Here is an 18,827-nt window from a genome sequence, read left to right as displayed (position 1 = left end):
AATAATTTTTCAGCATTTTACAATTGAAGTATTAAAAAGTCGGTGAAAGATTACTATCAAATTTATTTTGAGTATTTTCTTGCTTGATGGTAGTTTAAAGGTCATTTTATGGCAAGGTGTGAAAATGTCACCGAGGAGGAAACTCAGTAGAAAAGGTTTTTCTCCTAAGTTTTCTCCCAGGAGATAATTTTTCATATGCGGTTTAAAATCACTTTTTATTGCTCTGCAATTGAAAATAGTGCCAAAAAGTCACAGGAAAATACTTTCAATAGTATTCGGAGTATTTTCTTTTTTGCTGGTGGCTTAAAGAGCATTTTATTGATGAGGTTTGAAACTATCACCTAGGAGAAAACTTAGAAGAAAAAGTGAATTGCATATGGCCCTCGAAGTGAGAAGTATATGGAGGCTGCCATATTTATCTCCTTGTACCAGTTGCCTGGCAGTCCTGCTGATCTATTTGGCCGCAGTAGTATCTGAATCACACCAGAAACCAGCATGCAGCTAATCTTGTCAGGTCTGACAATAATGTCAGAAACACCTGATCTGCTGCATGCTTGTTCAGGGTGTTCAGGGTCTGTGAATGACATCGGGACAGGTAAGTATTTAACCCTAACCGCACCTCCCCAAGATTTTGTGCCAGTCCATACGCGGGGTTTTCTTTGATTTCAACAGCATTTCCTGAACAGCAGTTTAACTGCCAAAATAGTCAGATACCAGCCGGCCTCCCTAATCACTTGCACACTATTATGTCAGTTAGACTTTGCAACTGCTGTTCAGAAAATGCCGTTGAAAACAGAGAAAACTCTGAGAATCCGCCATGAGGAGATGGACTGGCCCAAAACCTGTCAGTTTTGTCAGATTTCAACTGCCTACTTTTTTTTTTTTTTTGCGATAGTGGTCCTTTAACCACTTCGCCATATCTGGACGAATATATCCGTCCAGATAGGCACTGGTGCTGCAGCCGTGTGGTGCGCGCGATTGGGCGCGTGATCGGGCCCGTGCGCGCTCCCGCTGCCCTCCGATCAGTGAATGGGAATATAATTCCCATTCACCGATCTAAGTCCCCGGCAGAAATACCGACGCTTTCTCATCAGAGAGCGTGGTATTTCTGCCCCCAGGAAACTTCTTCTCTTCATTTTAGTTCCTAGATGCGACATCGTTCGCATCCAGGAATTTTTTTAATGTGGCCATCTTGTGGCCAAATAGTAAACTGCACCCACATACTTTTATTAAATAAAAAAATACATTATATTACATCTAAAATTAGCAGTTTCCCTCACAAACTAAAATTAGCCAAATAAATTTTTGTATTAAAAAAAAATTACAATTAAAAAAAAAAAACTACATAAATAGTTACCTAAGGGTCTGAACTTTTTAAATATACATGTCAAGAGAGTATCTTATTAAATTTTTTAAAATTATAAGCTTGTAAATAGTGATGGACGCAAATTGAAAAAATGCACCTTTATTTCTAAATAAAATATCGGCGCCATAAATTGTGATAGGGACGTAATTTAAATGGTGTAATAAGCGGGACAAATGGGCACATAAAATGCATGGGTTTTAATCACTGTAGCATGTATTAATTTTAAACTATAATGGCCAAAAACTGAGAAATAATGATTTTTTTCCATTTCTATCTTAATCTTCCTGTTAAAATGCATTTACAGTAAAGTGGCTCTTAGCAAAATGTAGTACCCAAAGAAAGCCTAATTAGTGGCGGAAAAAACGAGATATAGATCAATTAATTTTGATAAGTAGCGATAAAGTTATTAGCGAATGAATGGGAGGTCATTGCTCAGATGCATAAGATTTTCGAAGCTGTAGGCTGAAGTGGTTAAAGAGGAACTCCAGTGAAAACAATGTAATTAAAAAAGTGCTTCATTTTTACCATAATTATGTATAAATGATTTAGTCAGTGTTTTCCCATTGTAAAATCTTTCTTCTCTCTGATTTACATTCTGACATTTATCACATGGTGACATTTTTACTGCTGGCAGGTGATGTAGTTGCTGCTTGCTTTTTTTGGCAGTTGGAAACAGCGGTTTCCCACAATGCAACAAGGTTCACAGACAGTAAACTGCCAGGACCATGGTCCTCAGAGTCTCTTGTGGGAGGGGTTTCACCACAATATCAGCCATACAGAACCCCCTGATGATCCGTTTGTGAAAAGGAATAGATTTCTCCTAGGAAAGGGGGTATCAGCTACTGATTGGGATTCTTGGTCACGGTTTCTCTTTAAGACAGTCAAATCATGACATTTTTAAAGCAAACGTGAAGCAACTTAAAGGGATACTGTAGGGGGGTCGGGGATAAATTAGTTGAACTTACCCGGGGCTTCTAATGGTCTCCCGCAGACATCCTGTACCTGCGCAGCCACTTATCGATGCTCCGGCCCCGCCTCCGGTTCACTTCTGGAATTTCAGACTTTAAAGTCGGAAAACCACTGCGCCTGTGTTGTCGTGTCCTCGCTCCCGCTGATGTCACCAGGAGCGCACGGCGCAGGCACAGACCATACTGGGCCTGCGCAGTACACTCCTGGTGACATCAGCGGGAGCGAGGATACGGCAATGCAGGTGCAGTGGTTTTCCGACTTTAAAGTCTGAAATTCCAGAAGTGAACCGGAGGCGGGGCCGGAGCATTGGGGAGTGGCTGCGCGGGCACAGGACGTCTGCAGGGGACCATTAGAAGCCCCGGGTAAGTTCAACTAATTTTCCCCCGACCCCCTTACAGTATCCATTTAAAGGACACATCTGAGCACTATAAAAATAAAAAAAAACACTTTCCTGGGGCTTCCTCCAGCCCCTGCCAGCCATCCTGCGCAACAGCATAATAACATAATAACCAGTAGAACATTTCCTTGTTACAGCTTATAGAACTCCTCAGAGAGGCTGTAGTGTAGTTTACTTCCTGGTTTGTAGGGAGCACAGAAAGGGTTAACCTCCTGTGTTTGCATATAGCCTGTCTGAATGGCACACCAACTCCTAGTTCAGATAGAGAAGACAGATCAAATTACAGTGGCTCATTACTAGCAGATAAGGGAGAATTATGCCTCATACACACGCCTGACTGATGTCAGCCAAGGTGGCCGATAGCAACCGCCTCAGCCGATAATCAGGCGTGTGTACAGAAGCCTGCGACCCCAACCCGTGAGCAATCCGCCGGGTGGATCTACCCAACCCCAGCGACACCGATCCCATTGTTTGTGCCGCTCCGCTGCCCGCCACGTAATGCACGTACCGCACATTGTCTTCCCACCGCTTCCCCCACATAGGTGCAGTGCGTCGTCAGCTACACAGCCAACAATTGTGTGTGCAGCTCGGCCCAGCGATGTCTCACAAGGGGATCAGGCCCAGATACCTGATGGGCAACATGTCACAGGTGTATACGCACCTTTAGCCTCTAGATAGTACAGAGGCTTCCCTGATCTCCTTATCGATCCTGCACTTGGACACCCTGAAAATATTGGACATGAATGTTGAATATTGCTTGCAGCGCCGCTTCCCTCCACATACGAGCATGGCTGCACTGCATAGGAGCCAGCAGAATACCCGTCTGTCCAAGTCAATCAAGGAAGAGAGAAGGGCACTGCTGCATAAAATTACCCTTTATTGTGACCGGGTCGACACACAGGTTACAGCAGTGGGGGGAGGAAAGTTGTCTGACAGCTGTTTCGCAAGGATTAACCTTGCTTCATCAGAGACCTGTGCAGTAGCACTGAGCAGCTCATGCATGACTCTTTCCTCTGTGCACAAGCAGTCCCGTGCTCCTGTGCCAATGCAAACCCTACTGGTGCCTGCGCAGTGCATCCGCAAAGAAGAGGGTCCAGGCAAGCAGCAGAGGGCTCGAGAGGTGAGTATCTCACTTTTTCCGTATTATTCAGTACTATTTTCAGTTAAAGGGGGCATAGAGAAATGCACCCTGTGTGTATTCAGAGAGTTTAGGCTGTCTAATTCCCCCTCATTTGTGTCTGATCACAAGTTGTAATTTGAGCTCTCCCCTGTGTCACATGACTGCCTATGGCAGATAAGCCCATTTGAAACACAGGCTGTAAACAATATGTCTGCTTCCATGAATCAGGAGGTAGAAACTGTGCAGATTTATTTTAGGATTTGTATGAGCTGTCACAAATAAATGTTTTTGTTTAAAGGTTATTATGCTGTTGCATATCTTTTAAAGCAGAGAGGAGGTCTGAGTTCAGGTCCACTTTAAAGTGTACCTGAGATAGGGCCACACAAAAAATGTATACATACCTGGGGCTTCCTCCAGCTCTCTCCGGCCTAATCGCTTCCTCATCATCCTCAGTCGCCTCCTCATTTCCCTGCAGATGACGGTATAGGAGCGATCAGGCAGGAGGAAACACCAGGTATGTATATTTTGTCATTTGATCACCATCTCAGGTTCCCTTTCAAATTTTCTTTACCGCTATCATAAATGGTTTGTGTTCTACTTATGTATTTTAAAGCATTTCTTAACTACCTAACGACCGTGTCATGCCGATGGGCGTGACCGCGGCGGCAGCCCCAGGAACACCTAATGCCGATCGGCATAAAGTCCAGGAGCTGCAGTGTAGCAGGGAACGCGTGCGTGCATGCGCGATCGTTCCCTGTCGGTTCATGGAGCTCCGCTCCGTGATCAGCTTGCTAGGCGCGATCGCGGCTAGCAGACTGTTCAGAGCCGAAAGGGGAAAGAAATCCCCTTCGTTTACATGCGTACATCGCTGCGATCTCCTGCAGTGCTGTACGAGGGACACTCGGCTCTCCCTCAGAGCGGCTCCTAATGTGTGTCCTCTCATAGGCTGATGCCTATGAGAGGCGGGGATGAGTGCCGATTGCTGTCCTATGGCAATTTAGGACGGCACAAGGGGGATGGAGGGAGAGGGAAACGCCTCCTTTTTTTATTAAATAAAAAAAAAAATATCGCTGCAGCAATCAGAGACCTCCTACAGAATGTCAATAAAAGGAGGCAAGATTCAGTTGTGTGCTAAGCTGTAAGGCTGTGCAGCAACCAGCCCTGTATTGTGAAAAATGGCCTGGTCACTAGTAGAGGGGGTGTAAGCCGGTGGTCCTGAAGTGAACCTTATTGCTGTATGTCACCCCTAAATATTGTCTGTAACCAAAACGAATGTCCAGCGCTGTGTAATATGTTGGTGCTTTATAAATACAATAAATAAATTAGTCTAAAATTAAAAAAGTTTCACTTACCTGGGGCCTCCACCAGCCCCCTGCAGACAATCCTGTGCCCATGCAGTTGCATCCCCTGCTGTGGCTCAGTTTCATTTTTGGCAGTGCGCCTGCGTACTACACTTGCGTAGGTAGTATGCGCAGTGCACAGCCCCAAGACGGCTACAGGGACAGGAAATCGAAGACGCGCGCATCCAGGCCCACTGCCCAAAACTAAACTGAGGCACGGCAGGGGACCAGATGATCGGTGAGTGACGGTGTGGGCACAAGTTTGCAGGGGGCTGGTGGAAGCTCAAGGTAAGTGAAACTTTTTTTTTTATCTCTGGTACCCTTTAATTACATTGGCACCTTATAAATAGGACTTGATTTAGTTTCTAAAACTCCTCCCACAAGCTATACATAAATCCCTCAATTACTTTTATTTACATTTTTTCCTCCCACCTAAAAAATGGCGACATCCATCTGTGGTCAATGCTTCAGGGGGCGCGTCCTAGAGTGGTGACGCATCCCTAGAACAGGTGAGAGGTGCCGGCCGTTGCCATAGAGACTAGATGAGTTCTAGCCCCTCCTTCGCCTGGGGAAGAACGCGTATGTTGACAACTTTGAACTTCGCGACCTTCCGTAAAGGAGTTTGCGCATGCTCAGAGCGAGCAACTGAAGCTGTGCACCCAGAGGTGGCGCAGGCGCAGAGCAGATAACAGGCTTCTGCGCAGGCGCTGTGTGCGGAGCGGGCAGACGGCGCATGCGCAGCGCTGTCTTCCTGCCCCCCCTTTCTACGGGGTGAGGCAGGGGGAGGAGGTGCCGGTTCTGGACACTAAGCCACGAGAGGCCGGGGACCGAGGCCTGAGAACGGGCCGTCAGACGGGGAGAGGCAGCAAGATGGTAAGAGAGGGGGTCAGTGCATGGGGGGATGGAGGGGGTGCAGGTGTGAAGGGGGATGGGCTGTACCTGCATGACATCATCTGTAGTCACATGTCACCAGCACACCTGACATTTCATATATATATTTCCTTGTATTCTTTAAACAGGAACTGAAGAAATAACAACTTTTAATATATTGCTCCCCAGCATTATAAATACAAAGTAGAACACACAGTACTAACTGGCTACTCCTCACTCAGTGGGTGACATTTCTGACAAGTGGGCTTCTGTAATAAATTCAGCCCGAGGGCCCTTATCCATAGCTCCCAACTGTCCCTCTTTTGAAGCCCTATCCCTTTTTCCTCCTCGTTTGTTCCTTCTTTCTGTGTATATATATATATATATATATATATATATATATATATATATATATATATATATATATTTCTCTACTAAAACATGTGTTTGACTATAAACATTATTCCCATCATTTAAATTGATATATTACTAATTTTAAATGTTAATATGAAGGAAAATGAACCAGGATAGAAAGTACCAGTGTGGGTTGATTTATAAAACAACATTTTTCTTATGAAATCTTTATGGTATGCGTGACTAGGTGTGTGATCAGGGGTGTGGCTTAAGTGTCCCTCTTTCTCATCTCAAAAAGTTGGGAGGTATGCCTTATCCACTAGCTGCGGTCCGCTTAAAAAAGTGGATCGCAGACGATTTACGGATCACAAGAGCACAGAGAACTAGTGCTTTTCAGTGCTGCTAGCTTTGGGCGCAGCCAGCGCCGCCATAGACTGTAATGGGAATCAGTCTATAGCGGCGCTCAGTGAGGAAGGTCGGCTCCGTCACAAGACGGAGCCGAAGTTGCTTAAAAAACACAATAATTCGGCCTCCAGCAATCGCTGGAAGCCGAATTATTTCATTCCCCCACTATCCATGTCGGCCTGGAGGGGGAATAGTAATTAAAACGCCCTGGACTTGTGCAGAAGCAGGACCAGCCATTTAACAGCTGGATCCTGCGCCCAAGTCTACCAGCGCCGTATTCAAATGTACGCGAGCACAGTGATTTGCATGTAGATTGCTCATTTTACGTTAGCGTGTTTTGACTTTTTCCTGCATGCAATTGCTGGCTTTCCTGATTCTTGGTGGGATCGCGTTCTGTTCTGCAATTGCAGGTAGTGGAAAAGCAGCTTCCGCGATTGCTAGTGGAAAAGAGGCTTCTTCTACACTGCAAATAGCAATTCCAATTTGCAATTTTCACTGAATGCGAGCAACACAAGAAGAAAAACACAGAAAAATGCAGCATGCAAGACTTTTTTTTTTTTATTATTATTTATCGCATCAAAAGTAGGAATTGCATATAAAATCTCATAAAAATTAGAATCGGAATTGCGTGTAGTGTAAAAGAGCCTTGAATAACATTAAAAATCAAAATCACTCATAAAACTGTGATTGCAGCCGGTTTTTCGATTGCAAGAGCTCCTCGATTTACATGTAAATTGCGGGGCTTATTTTCTCCTAGCGCGCACTGTTTTTTTTCTTCGAATGCAATTTCTGGCTTGTGTGATTCTCAGCGCGATTGTTTGTCATTCCTTTCGCAAACTCTGCAACTGGAAACTGAGGCTTGCGTGATCGCAATGCAGAGCGTTTGGCTTTTGCAACACTAACTACTCTTGTACCTAGCAATAAGCACAAGCTTTAACAACTGTCAGTTCCAACCCACTTTATAGTCTCCTCTCCACCTTTAGGCTGCTTACACACTTAGACGTTACAGGTGCACGTTAGTGCGCCTGTAACGCTCCCCCAACGCACAGCAATGTAACTCAAGTGGGCTGTTCACACAGCCCACGTTGCGTTACATGTAACGCTGTACGTTGCCCGGAAAGTGCAGCATGCTACGGCGTTAGAGCGGCTATAGCCGCGTTAGACTGTTTGCACATGCGCAGTGGGGGGCGGAGAGGAGGCGGGGAGATGCAGCTACAGTAGCCGCGCACATGGCTACTTAATATTCACTGCACTGGCGGCCGCTGATTGGCCGGCGGGACCACGTGATGCGGAGTGTCTCGCTCCGCGTCACGTGGTCCCGCCGGCCAATCAGCGCCCCTCTGGGAGACTTTATCGGAATAGAGCCGCCTAACGCGGCTCACTCTACCGTCGGCTCTTGCAGCACCATACGTTGTGTTAGGTGCACGTTATGCGACCTTAACGTGGCACCTAACGCAACGTCTTGGTGTGCAAGTAGCCTTAATCTCCATTCTCCTCGTTAAACCTCCAATAGTGCTGTGAAATATGATGTTATGTATTTATATAGGGCTCTTTCACATTAGATAACGCATGCACGAACAACTTCATGCACGCGTTATGTCGGGAAGTTGCAGTGCGATGCTGATCAGCGGTGGTAGTTATAATTCACTTGACGGAAAAATGCAGGCGATGGACTTTACAAAGCACCAAGATCCGCTCTGAAAGGCAATGGCCTCAATTCACTAAGATCATGCTGGAGATAAGGCAAGAGAAAACTTACCTCCACTAGTAAGAGAGTTATCTTATCTCTTCATTCCTTACGTTACCTCCTCTGTAGTTATTTTACCTCCTCTGTAGTTAATTTACCTCCTCTGTAGTTAAGTTACCTCCTCTGTAGTTAAGTTACCTCCTCTGTAGTTAAGTTACCTCCTCTGTAGTTAAGTTACCTCCTCTGTAGTTAAGTTACCTCCTCTGTAGTTAAGTTACCTCCTCTGTAGTTAAGTTACCTCCTCTGTAGTTATTTTCACACGCAGTTAATGAACAGCCTGTCCTTAACTCTGGAGTTATTTTAAGGATTAAAGAGTTAACTTAAAGACAGAAGAGTTAACTTTAGGTTTGCCTGAGGTAAAATGTTTCCTGAATACTACATGCCTTATCACCATGGTAACAACTCTAGAAGAGTTATTAAAGACAGGAGATAAGCTTAGTGAATTGAGGCCAAATGTCTAATATGAAAGTTTGCATGAAACTCAAATAGACTGACTTTCATGTTACCTTTCTAAATGCATCCTAGGTGCATTGCATCAAAACACACGGATCAGCTACTAGTGTAGTGATCTCCCCAGGCTCTTTTAGCCGGGTGCTCCACCCGGCTAGTTTTGGTGAGCATCCGGCTGTCATCGGCTCACCTCCTCCTCTGTTGTAAGCAGAGTTGTACAGAAAAGTGCCGGCTTTCCATTCTCTCATCTCACCCCACCCGGCTATTTTTTTTATGCCACCCGGCTGAAAAAAAAATGTCCGAGGAAAACACTGTAGGGCTTGATTCACTGAACCGTGATAACTCAAATATCACACTTTATCAAATATATCACACCTTATCAGAGTAGCATAGCGAGCGCTACGAACCCGCAGGGGCTCAGGGCAGGATGAGTGTCATTGCCAATTAGCAGGCATAAGTTTGTAGTGCTCGCTATGCTACTCTGATAAGGCATGATAACTTTAATAAGATGTGATATCTTTGATAAGGTGTGATATTAGAGTTATCACGGTTTAGTGAATCAAGCCCTATAGTGTGAAAGAGCCCATCTTCTGCAGCACATTACAGAGTACATAGTTATGTTTCTGACTGTCCTCAGATGAGCTCACAATCAAATCCTGCCATAGTCATAGCGTAATCTCCTACCATATTATTATTATTATTATTAAGTATCTATAAAGAGCTGACATCTCGTGCAGCACTTTACAGAGCACATAGTCATGTCACTGACTGTCCTCAGAGGAGCTCACTATCTATTCCTACCATCGCCATAGTCTCTTACCATATTATTATTACAGTAGGGTCTGTTATTTGGGACTCTAGCAACTGGCAGTCTCAACTAACCATCAGCACCTAGCGGGATATGAAACAGCAAACGCGAATGATGCTAGAAGTTACACACAACGTCTCGGGAAAATTTGGTTGCAGTGCTTGTGCAGTAGACCAGTGTTTCTCAACATTTGATTGGTATGTACCCCTTTTCAAACCCTGTACTTGCAAAGTACCCCCTAGCCTAGTAAACATTATTCCAAGTACCCCTTGAGAAATATATATTTAATCATAGTACATGATAATTGGCTCTAAACAATTTCTAAACATTTACAATTGCTTTGAATTAGCTAAAACACTAATTTGGTGTTGTTTAAATAGTATTTATCCTTTTCAAAAACTCTAAATTTGTTATTCTTAGTTAAGTTTTTCAAGCTCGAGTACCCCCTGGAATCATCAGAAGTACCCCCTGGGGTACGCGTACCACACGTTTGAGATCCTAGGCAGTAGACGGTAAATGCATTGTGAAAGCTACCATTCCTCTTCATGCAGGCCATGGAGCATCGCGGTGCTTAATGACGTGGTCGAATATCTGACCTTTTTGTTTTTTTTTTACTCTGCAGCTAATGGAAAGCTCAGTGGGCTGAACCGGGTCTTTGCACATTGAATGTTTAGTAATTGCAGGTAATTAATCATTAGTTTTGAAATCCGATCAGCACTGTGCAAAGTTCCCGTTCAGCCCAGGTGAACTCTACTTCCTGTTAACTCAAAAAATGCTGTAACGTCAGAATTTACACTCACTTCTGTATATGTTATTTATGTAAAGGAGACTTGTCAATGTTGTGGCTGATTGCTGGCTCTGCTCACTAGACTTATTGATAGGTGGATGGGCGGGCATCAGTCAAAACTGTTGCAATCGTAACACACACACCTACCGTCTATCATCCATACAGGTCAGTGGTTCAGAAATCGACAGAGGTAGAGATAGCCAGGCAACTACCATCTTCTCAAGATTGTCAGCATTGACACCTCTGTTCCTCCCATGCCCTCTGTATTGTAAAGTGAACCAGAGATCAAAAGTAATAAAGATTTGATACTTACCCAGGGCTTCCTCCAGCCTCCCGCGCATGCTCAGAAGACTCACACTGGACGCGACTGAGCTGCTACCAGGGCTGATTGAGGCTGAATGTCAGAACGCGGGAGGACAGCATTGGACTCTTATGGGGTAGGAGGAAGCCCCAGGTAAGTACCAAATCTTTAAGACTTTTTTTCTCTGGTACACTTTAAATCATGACTGTACTTGCACACGCAGGTAGTTATCCTTGTGCCACCAAGAGTTCATCTTATTAAAGGGACCCTGAGGGGGGGCAAAAAAAAACTGGGGTTTTCTCCAGCCCACCATAGCCTGTGAGGTCCCACGGCATCCTCTTAGCTCCTTCGGCGGTCCTGCTGGTGGCTCTGGCAATGCGACGACTTCCAGTGGATTCTGCTTGTGGTCGAGCACATCCAGATTGGGCATGCATGGAGAAGGTCTGCACATGGGCAGCCGCAGTAGAAAGAAGCTGCACAGTCGTGGTTTTCTCCTCTATGTGAGCGCGTTTCATTAAGTTGGACGTGAGCAGACCTTACTCGTGCATCCCCAGTCTGGATGTAGTTGTCCACAGCCATGCTTCTGGACATAAAAAACCTGTTCAACTTGCTTGAGGGCAAAGCACGTAAAAAGGCCACCAGAGGTTTTGCGGCTTATACTTATAGCTGCAATTTTCATAGTGGATGGCCCTGACACCTGGGCCCATATGCAATTCTCTTTTTCACTTGAGTTTTCTCTTACTTGAAATTTTCAAACTTGTCAATAAAATGCATTTTAAACCACCAACAAGCAAACAAATACTCCAAATATTTTTTATAGTACTTTTTCAACTACTTTTTGGTACTTTTTCCATTGCAAAGTGCTAAAAAGTTGTTATAAATCGAAGATGAAAAATTATCGCCTAGGAGAAAACTCATGTGAAAAAGTTAATTGCGTATGGGCCCTGGTATTTTATCAGGCACCTGAGGCTCCCGAAAGACTGGGGGGACCTTAAGGTTAGGCAGAGCCAGGAAGGTGGTGTTTAGGGCTAGGCAGAGCCAAGAGGGGTCCTAAAAGTGAACCTGAGGGGGTTCTTGGTGGTGGCAGATGGAACACAGAGGCATGTTCTCTGCCTCATAACATGTCTCTGTGTCCCCCACCGCCACTCTCTGCCCCTCCACTGCCACACTATGAGATGAGTACCCTGCAACGGCATTTTTCCCTTACAGGTACACTTCATGGTCAACCCTTAGTGGTATAAAGAATAGTGAAATTAATATATTTTCACGTACAGAGGTGCCTGTATTAATAGTCTGCAGTACGCATGGCATCCAACTAATCCCATCACTAAACAAGCCAAATTCTGCTAGCAATCAAGTTTTATAAGTAAATGTATAGTGTATACGTGGAATTGGCGGAAAGAATATCTGCTTCATCTGTGGTATGTAAATGGCAAACTCCACTGCAGCTCAGAGGCTCTTCTGCCTGGATGTAGCCAGTGGGCAGATCAATCAGGTGTGCCCATGCGACACCTAAAGTAATTGGAACAATAAATGCCAGACTGCTTTACTCTGTTTACCTGCATTGCAGTAAAACAGGTCCTCTAGATGAAGACACATTGGTGTCCTTCACAGGTAGTTGGTGGTGTGCAATTGTAAGACCGCGGCCTACTCACTGGAAATCATCCAGTCACTAGTGGTCCTCCTAAACCCCTTTAGAAAGGTGCACACATAGCTATACAATGGATTTGCCAAATTTGCCTACTTCTATTTGGGGTCTAATAGGGCTTTATTCATAGAGTTCTTGTTGCTTTAAGGTTGCCGACTACAGTCAAGTTACCTCCTAACGAGTTTCTTTTCTGACTTTCTAGGAATGATCAAGGACTTCTTGGGAAGCAACTCCATCCCACCACTGACCCGACTTGTCCTACTTAATGCCGTCAGCTTTGACGGAAAATGGATCTTACCGTTTCCAGAGAAGGCCACCCACTCCAGACCATTCTATCGTTCTGACGGATCCGTAGTCCAGACACAGATGATGGCCAACACCGCCAAGTACAACTGCAGTAAGTGTTGTTTGGTTGCATACAATTTCAGTAGTAGTATGTAACTGGATATTATTACGTTGCACAAGACCAGTCCATCAGAAGCACTTACAATGAATCCTTTTGTCCTAGGTGAGTTTGAAACCCCCGAAGGAGAGTTCTACGATGTCATCGAGCTGCCGTACGAAGGGGATGAGCTCAGCATGTTGATAGCCGCTCCCTATGAGAAACACGTACCTCTGTCTGCCATTACTGACATCCTGACTGCGGAACTTGTCAACCAGTGGAAAGCCACCATGCAGAAAGCCACCCGCCTCCTTGTCTTGCCCAAGTAAGGCTCATCTTTTGCTAAGACGCAACGTTCTAAACTGATACCGTTAAAAGCAATTTAGTTACAATACACAACAACAGTGCATTGTTTCATTGCTGTCTGGGATCCTGGGTGAATGGGGTACCTTGAACTTCCTGCCAAACTACTAGTGTCACGTGACTGAGTTTCCCAAGATTCTAAAGAAAAAAGAATCATAAAAGAAAACTAACCTTCTCCTTCAAAATGGGAATTTCTTTGGCGTGAATACGTGCCTCCCAGGGCGGGGCCGAGACAGAGGCGAGAGAGGCTCCAGCCTCAGGGCGCAGTGTAGGAGGGGGCGCACAACTCACTCAGCTATCATTCCCCTATTGTGTTTGAAGCAGAGAGAAGTAAGAAAAGGGGATACATGGCAGTGGCGGCAAGCCAGATAACTAGAGATTAAGGTGTTGGTGGGGTTGGGGTACCTCTTAGTGTAATAGCAATCAGTGTGTGACGGCTGGGGTGGGAGGGATGGAGGGGCGCACTTTGGTGTCTCAGCTTTGGGTGCTGGAGGACCTTGTCTTGACTCTGGTGCATAGCTCCCAACTGTCCCTCTTTCAGAGGGACAGTCCCTCTTTTGGGAGCCCTGTCCCCCTTTCACCCTCATTTGTCCCTCTTTCAGGACTTTGTCCCTCTTTCTATGTAAATATATATATTTATTTACTAAAAAAGGAGTTTGATTGACTCTACACTTTATTCCCATCCTTTAAATTGATATATTATTAATTTTACAATGTTAATATGAAGGGACATGAACCAGGATAGAAAGGACCAGTGTGGTTTGAATTATAAAACAACATATTTTTTCTTATGAAATCTTTATGGTATGTGTGACTAGGGGTGTGACGGGGGCGTGATCAGGGGTGTGGCTTAAGTGTCCCTTTTTCTCATCTCAAAAAGTTGGGAGCTATGCTGGTGCCTCCTACAACCTTACCCTATTATTCACTGGCAGAAATCTAGCCATGATGTGTTATGGATTCTGAGATGTTTTTCTGATCACCACAGTTGTAAATAGTGACTATCTGAGTAACTGAAGACTGTTTTGTTTGCTAAAACTAGTCTGGCCATTTTCCACTGATCCTCTGATTTTGCCAGAGTAAACTCTAGAAGTTGTCCAGGGGTGCAGCTAGGCCCAGATGAACCAAGCCTCCGCTGGGGGCCTTATACACAACAGGGGCCTCCCATGCTGCCCTTTCTGTGACTTATATGGCCCCCTCTGCCTCCCCGTCACTCACACACAGACCTAACGCCAGCGACAATGTGAACAGAGAGTTGAGCGAGGCAGTGACCACGGAGTACACTGCAGATGCAGAAGTGATGTCATTGCTCATTTCCTGGATTTGAAGTGTGCCGCACGTTTACTATGCGCTGCTCTCCTCTTTTCAAGTCGCTGCCGATCTGCAGGTGGGTAAGTGTTGGGGATGGAGAGCCAGAAGGATGCTACATGCCCTCACTGGCACCAATGCCTTATACGGGAGGGCGGGTCACCCGCTACCTGTACAGTGGGTTGGTTTCTATACTGGGGGGACACTTTGGCTACCTATACAGGTGGCGGCTACCTATACTGGGGGAACACCTGGGCTACCTATACTGGGGTGTCTACCAATACTGGGGGGGGGGGATGCACCTTTGGCTACCCATTATAACGAGAGAAGGGACCTATGCATTGGGGGCACAAATTATGGGATGCTTGGGCCACAAAAACCTTAGCAGCATCCCTGAGGTTGTTGTTTGTGAGGATAATAAGAAATCAGCAGTTACAGAAATATTTAAACAAGTCTATTTGTCACCCACAATGAGGTTACATTATTCTACCCGTGGCCAGTATCTGCATAACGTTATACTCAGTACTGCTGCCGCATGATTGGCTGATTAGTATATTGTTGTGCTACATGCCCCTTCAGGGTTAGATTACGTTTATGCACACATAGGGCTGGTGACACTGGGAAACTGACCGTTTTATGTTCCTTCACAGGTTTTCCCTTGTAAGCGAGGTCGATCTGAAGGCCCCATTCCAGCGTCTGGGGATTGAAGACATGTTCTCGGAAGAAAAGGCAGACTTCAGCCGCTTATCAAGTACGTACATCATTGACAGATCACACTGCCGGGTGGGAGGAGGGCAAAGATGGCTGACGAGCAGGGCTGGCCAATCACAATGCTTCTTTCTGTCATCCTGTCATCATCTGACAATCTGTGTTTCGTCTTAAAGGTGAAAGACCGACGTATGTATCAGAAGCCTTCCAGAAAATCAAAATTGAAGTAACTGAGAGCGGAACCACAGCTTCAGCGGCCACAGGTAATGGAAGAAATCCTTACTGACCATTACATAATGACAGAGCATAATATTGTAACACATGGTCAAACTAAACATATAAAAAATGGTTTAACACTGTAAAATGTTACTCTGCATTTATACTCTTGGTAAACTAGCTAAAGTGTGTGCTGATCCCTGCCACCTGCAGTATGTACAACATAAGCTGTTACTCTGTGCCTATATTGATAGTAAACTAGCTGCAGTGTGTGCTGATTCCTGCTACCTCCAGTATGTACAGTATAAGCTGTTACCCTGCATTTATACTGATGGTAAACTAGCTAGTGTGCTGATCCCTGCCACCTGCAGTATGTACAACATAGTAAACTAGCTGCAGTATGTTCTGATCCCTGCTACCTCCTGTATACACAATATTAGTTGTCTACCATGTGCCTATACTGATAGTTAACTAGCTGCAGTGTGAACTGATCCCTGCTACCTCCAGTATGTACAGTATAAGCTGCTACCCTGGGCCCATACTAATAGTAAACTAGCTTCAGTGTGTACTGATCCCTGCTACCTCTAGTATGTACACTATAAGTTGTTAGTGTGTGTCCATACTTATAGTAAACTAGCTGCAATGTGTACTGATCCCTGCTACCTCCAGTATATACAATGTAAGCTGCTACCCTGGGCCCATACTAATAGTAAACTAGCTGCAATGTGTACTGATCCGTGCTATCCCCTGTATGTACATTATACGCTGTTACAGTGTGTTGTGCCATACTTATAGTAAACTGGCTGCAGTGTGTACTGATCCCTGTTACCTCTTGTATGAACGTTATAAGCTGTTACCGTGTGCCATACTTATAGTAAACTGGCTGCAGTGTGTACTGATCCCTGCTACCTCCTGTATGTACAATACAAGCTGCTACCCTGTACCTATACTAATAGTAAACAGTAAACTAGCTGCAGTGTGTGCTGCTACCTCTAGTGTGTACAATAGAAGCTGTGGCTTTATAAAAGTGCACAGCAACGATGAAATAAAAAGGCAAGCCAAATGCTGGCAAGTGATGAGTCAGTTGTTACTTCAGCTAGTATAGTATACAATATGGATACTTGATGCATAATGGTAACGAGTCTGACCTTTGATTTCTCAGCCGCTGTCCTGTTGGCTCGCATGGCTCCTCTGGAGGTCATTGTGGATCACCCGTTTCTGTTTCTCATCCGACACAACCCGACAGGTAAGCTGTGCTGAGCTGGAAGAGCAGACGCAATGCAGTCATCAGACAGGCTGAGAGCCGCGGCAACGTACCGCTGCAATAGCTGCAATATCAGTTCCCATTCACACTGGGGCGATTGGCGGCCGTTTACCACTAATCGCCATCAATCGCTAGCACTTTTTAAAGCGCTAGTGTAATGTAAACCATATGGCGGTGATCTCACTGATGCGATCGCCGGCGATTCACGGTAAACGCAAACGTGCTAAATGCAGCATTTTTTTAACAATTTCAGAGTGATCGCGATTGCAATGTATTTAAAATGCGAATCGCAATCGCTCACAAATTTCAAAAATGTACAGTAAAAAAACGTGATAATCGCGAAAAAAACAGCGTGGCAAAATGCTAGCGATAATCGCTAGAATTTCACGATCCCCAGTGTGAACGGGGACTTGTATAACTCTGTAATCAGAATGAAGACACATTAGAAATCTGTTAACTGTTTCCAATCCAATGTGGGTGCATTTGATCTGACCACTAGGGATGCCGTTGGCAGCTCTGAAGGGGTGGAGCTACAGCCTACATGCTGGCATCGGCCCTTCCCCCTGAAAAAAAAGTTTTGATGAGTTCAGCTTAGCAAATTGTGCTTCTCTGCCAGAGGTATAATGAGTCTCCTTCTCTTCCCCAGGTGCCCTGCTGTTCATGGGACAAGTTATGGAGCCATGAGTCTAGCACCATCTAGTGCCAATTTCCAGAACAACACCTCCTCCACCTGTGGACCAAACCTCACTACAGCTTAGGGCTTTTGCTTCTTCAAAGGCTCGTCGTCTGACTACTGGGGGTGGGGGGGAATGGGGTGTCACGGGTAGTATGAATGAGTGTGAGAGGACTGTACTGAGTGTGTGAGCAAAACCTTTAGCGAATTGCACAAGTGAAAAAGAGATTATATTGTAGAAAAGTTTTCTATTGCCGAATTTGTAAATTTTGTACTGTCTGTATATTTAATAAATATATTTATTTATATTTTACGCCTGCCTATGTGTGATTTATATTATTATAACTAAAGGAACTGTACTATAGCGGCAATGTAGCAACTGCAAATAAAAAGACTGCCTTTAAATTTTGATCACCTGGTCAAAAGCACAGAATCAGGGAAGTCAGTTTCATCCTCCTTGGGGGCTGTCACTTCTTAGATTGCATCATCCTGCTGTTCAGATTGCAAAGTGCCGGCACAGTCTGAATCTGTTTATAAAGATTGCAGCCTATAGCACTGACAGTCTGGGCTTTGGAAGGTGGCCTCTGTCAGGGCACCAGACCAGTATTTTACAAACAATTTATTTAATATCAGCTAATCAATGCGGTTCTGGTTGAATGAAAAAAGCTCAACCACTTACGGCAACCTCGACATACATCCAGGAAAATGTTTTTGTCTGCAGTGAGGCTTTAAAGGACAACTTTCGTGAGAGGGAAATGTAGACTACCATATTTATTTCCTTTTAAACAATACCATTTCCCTGGCAGTCCTGCTGATCTATTTGGCTGCAGTAGTATCACAACAGAAACAAGCATGCAGCTAATCTTGTCAGATCAGAGAATAATGTCAGAAACACCTGATATGCTGCATGCTTTTTCAGGGGCTGTGGCTAAAAGTATTAGGGCCAGAGGATCAGCAGGGCTGCCAGGCAACCATAGCCCCCAACTGTCCCTCTTTTGGAGGGACAGTCCCTCTTTGGGAGCCCTGTACCTCTTTCCTCCTCATTTGTCCCTCTTTCTATGTAAATATATATATATTTATCTACTAAAAAAATGTGTTTGATTGACTCTAAACTTTATTCCCATCCATAAAATTGATGTATTACTAATTTTAAAATGTTACTATGAAGGAAAATGAACCAGGATAGAAAGGACCAGTGTCGTTTGAATTATAAAACAACATATTTTTCTTATGGAATCTTTATGGTATGTGTGACAAGGGGTGTGAGATGGGGGCGTGATCAGGGGTGTGACATGTAAGTGTCCCTCTTTCTCATCTCAAAAAGTTGGGAGGTATGGGCAACTGGTATTGTCTA

The 18,827-nt window shown here is 44.8% G+C and overlaps 1 protein-coding gene and 1 long non-coding RNA gene across 9 annotated transcripts in view; one reads left to right on the top strand and one right to left on the bottom strand.

Moving 5' to 3' along the window:
• LOC137562593 (uncharacterized) overlaps positions 1–18,827 on the bottom strand; it is a 98,238-nt gene that overhangs the window by 73,330 nt on the left and 6,081 nt on the right. For 7 of the 8 annotated variants that reach the window (XR_011030151.1, XR_011030152.1, XR_011030149.1 and 4 more), the window contains exons 2-3: positions 16,685–16,797; positions 15,243–15,524 (exon numbers count right to left, since the gene is read on the bottom strand). This is a non-coding gene — a long non-coding RNA (uncharacterized lncRNA). Of the gene's footprint in view, positions 1–15,242; positions 15,603–16,684; positions 16,798–18,827 lie in introns of all 8 variants that reach the window. The other variant, XR_011030153.1, reaches the window with a different exon arrangement.
• Positions 5,921–17,786, top strand: SERPINE1 (serpin family E member 1). The gene is made up of 7 exons (XM_068274082.1): positions 5,921–6,065; positions 12,765–12,959; positions 13,071–13,269; positions 15,263–15,363; positions 15,497–15,583; positions 16,699–16,782; positions 17,447–17,786. The coding sequence occupies exons 2-7, from the start codon at positions 12,767–12,769 to the stop codon at positions 17,482–17,484; spliced, it is 702 nt and encodes a 233-aa protein (XP_068130183.1). The 5' UTR covers positions 5,921–6,065; positions 12,765–12,766; the 3' UTR covers positions 17,485–17,786.

This window comes from Hyperolius riggenbachi, chromosome 3, assembly GCF_040937935.1.
Source record: "Hyperolius riggenbachi isolate aHypRig1 chromosome 3, aHypRig1.pri, whole genome shotgun sequence".
In the NCBI taxonomy this organism is placed as follows: Eukaryota; Metazoa; Chordata; class Amphibia; order Anura; family Hyperoliidae; genus Hyperolius; species Hyperolius riggenbachi.
This window is presented reverse-complemented; position numbering and strand designations above follow the sequence as displayed.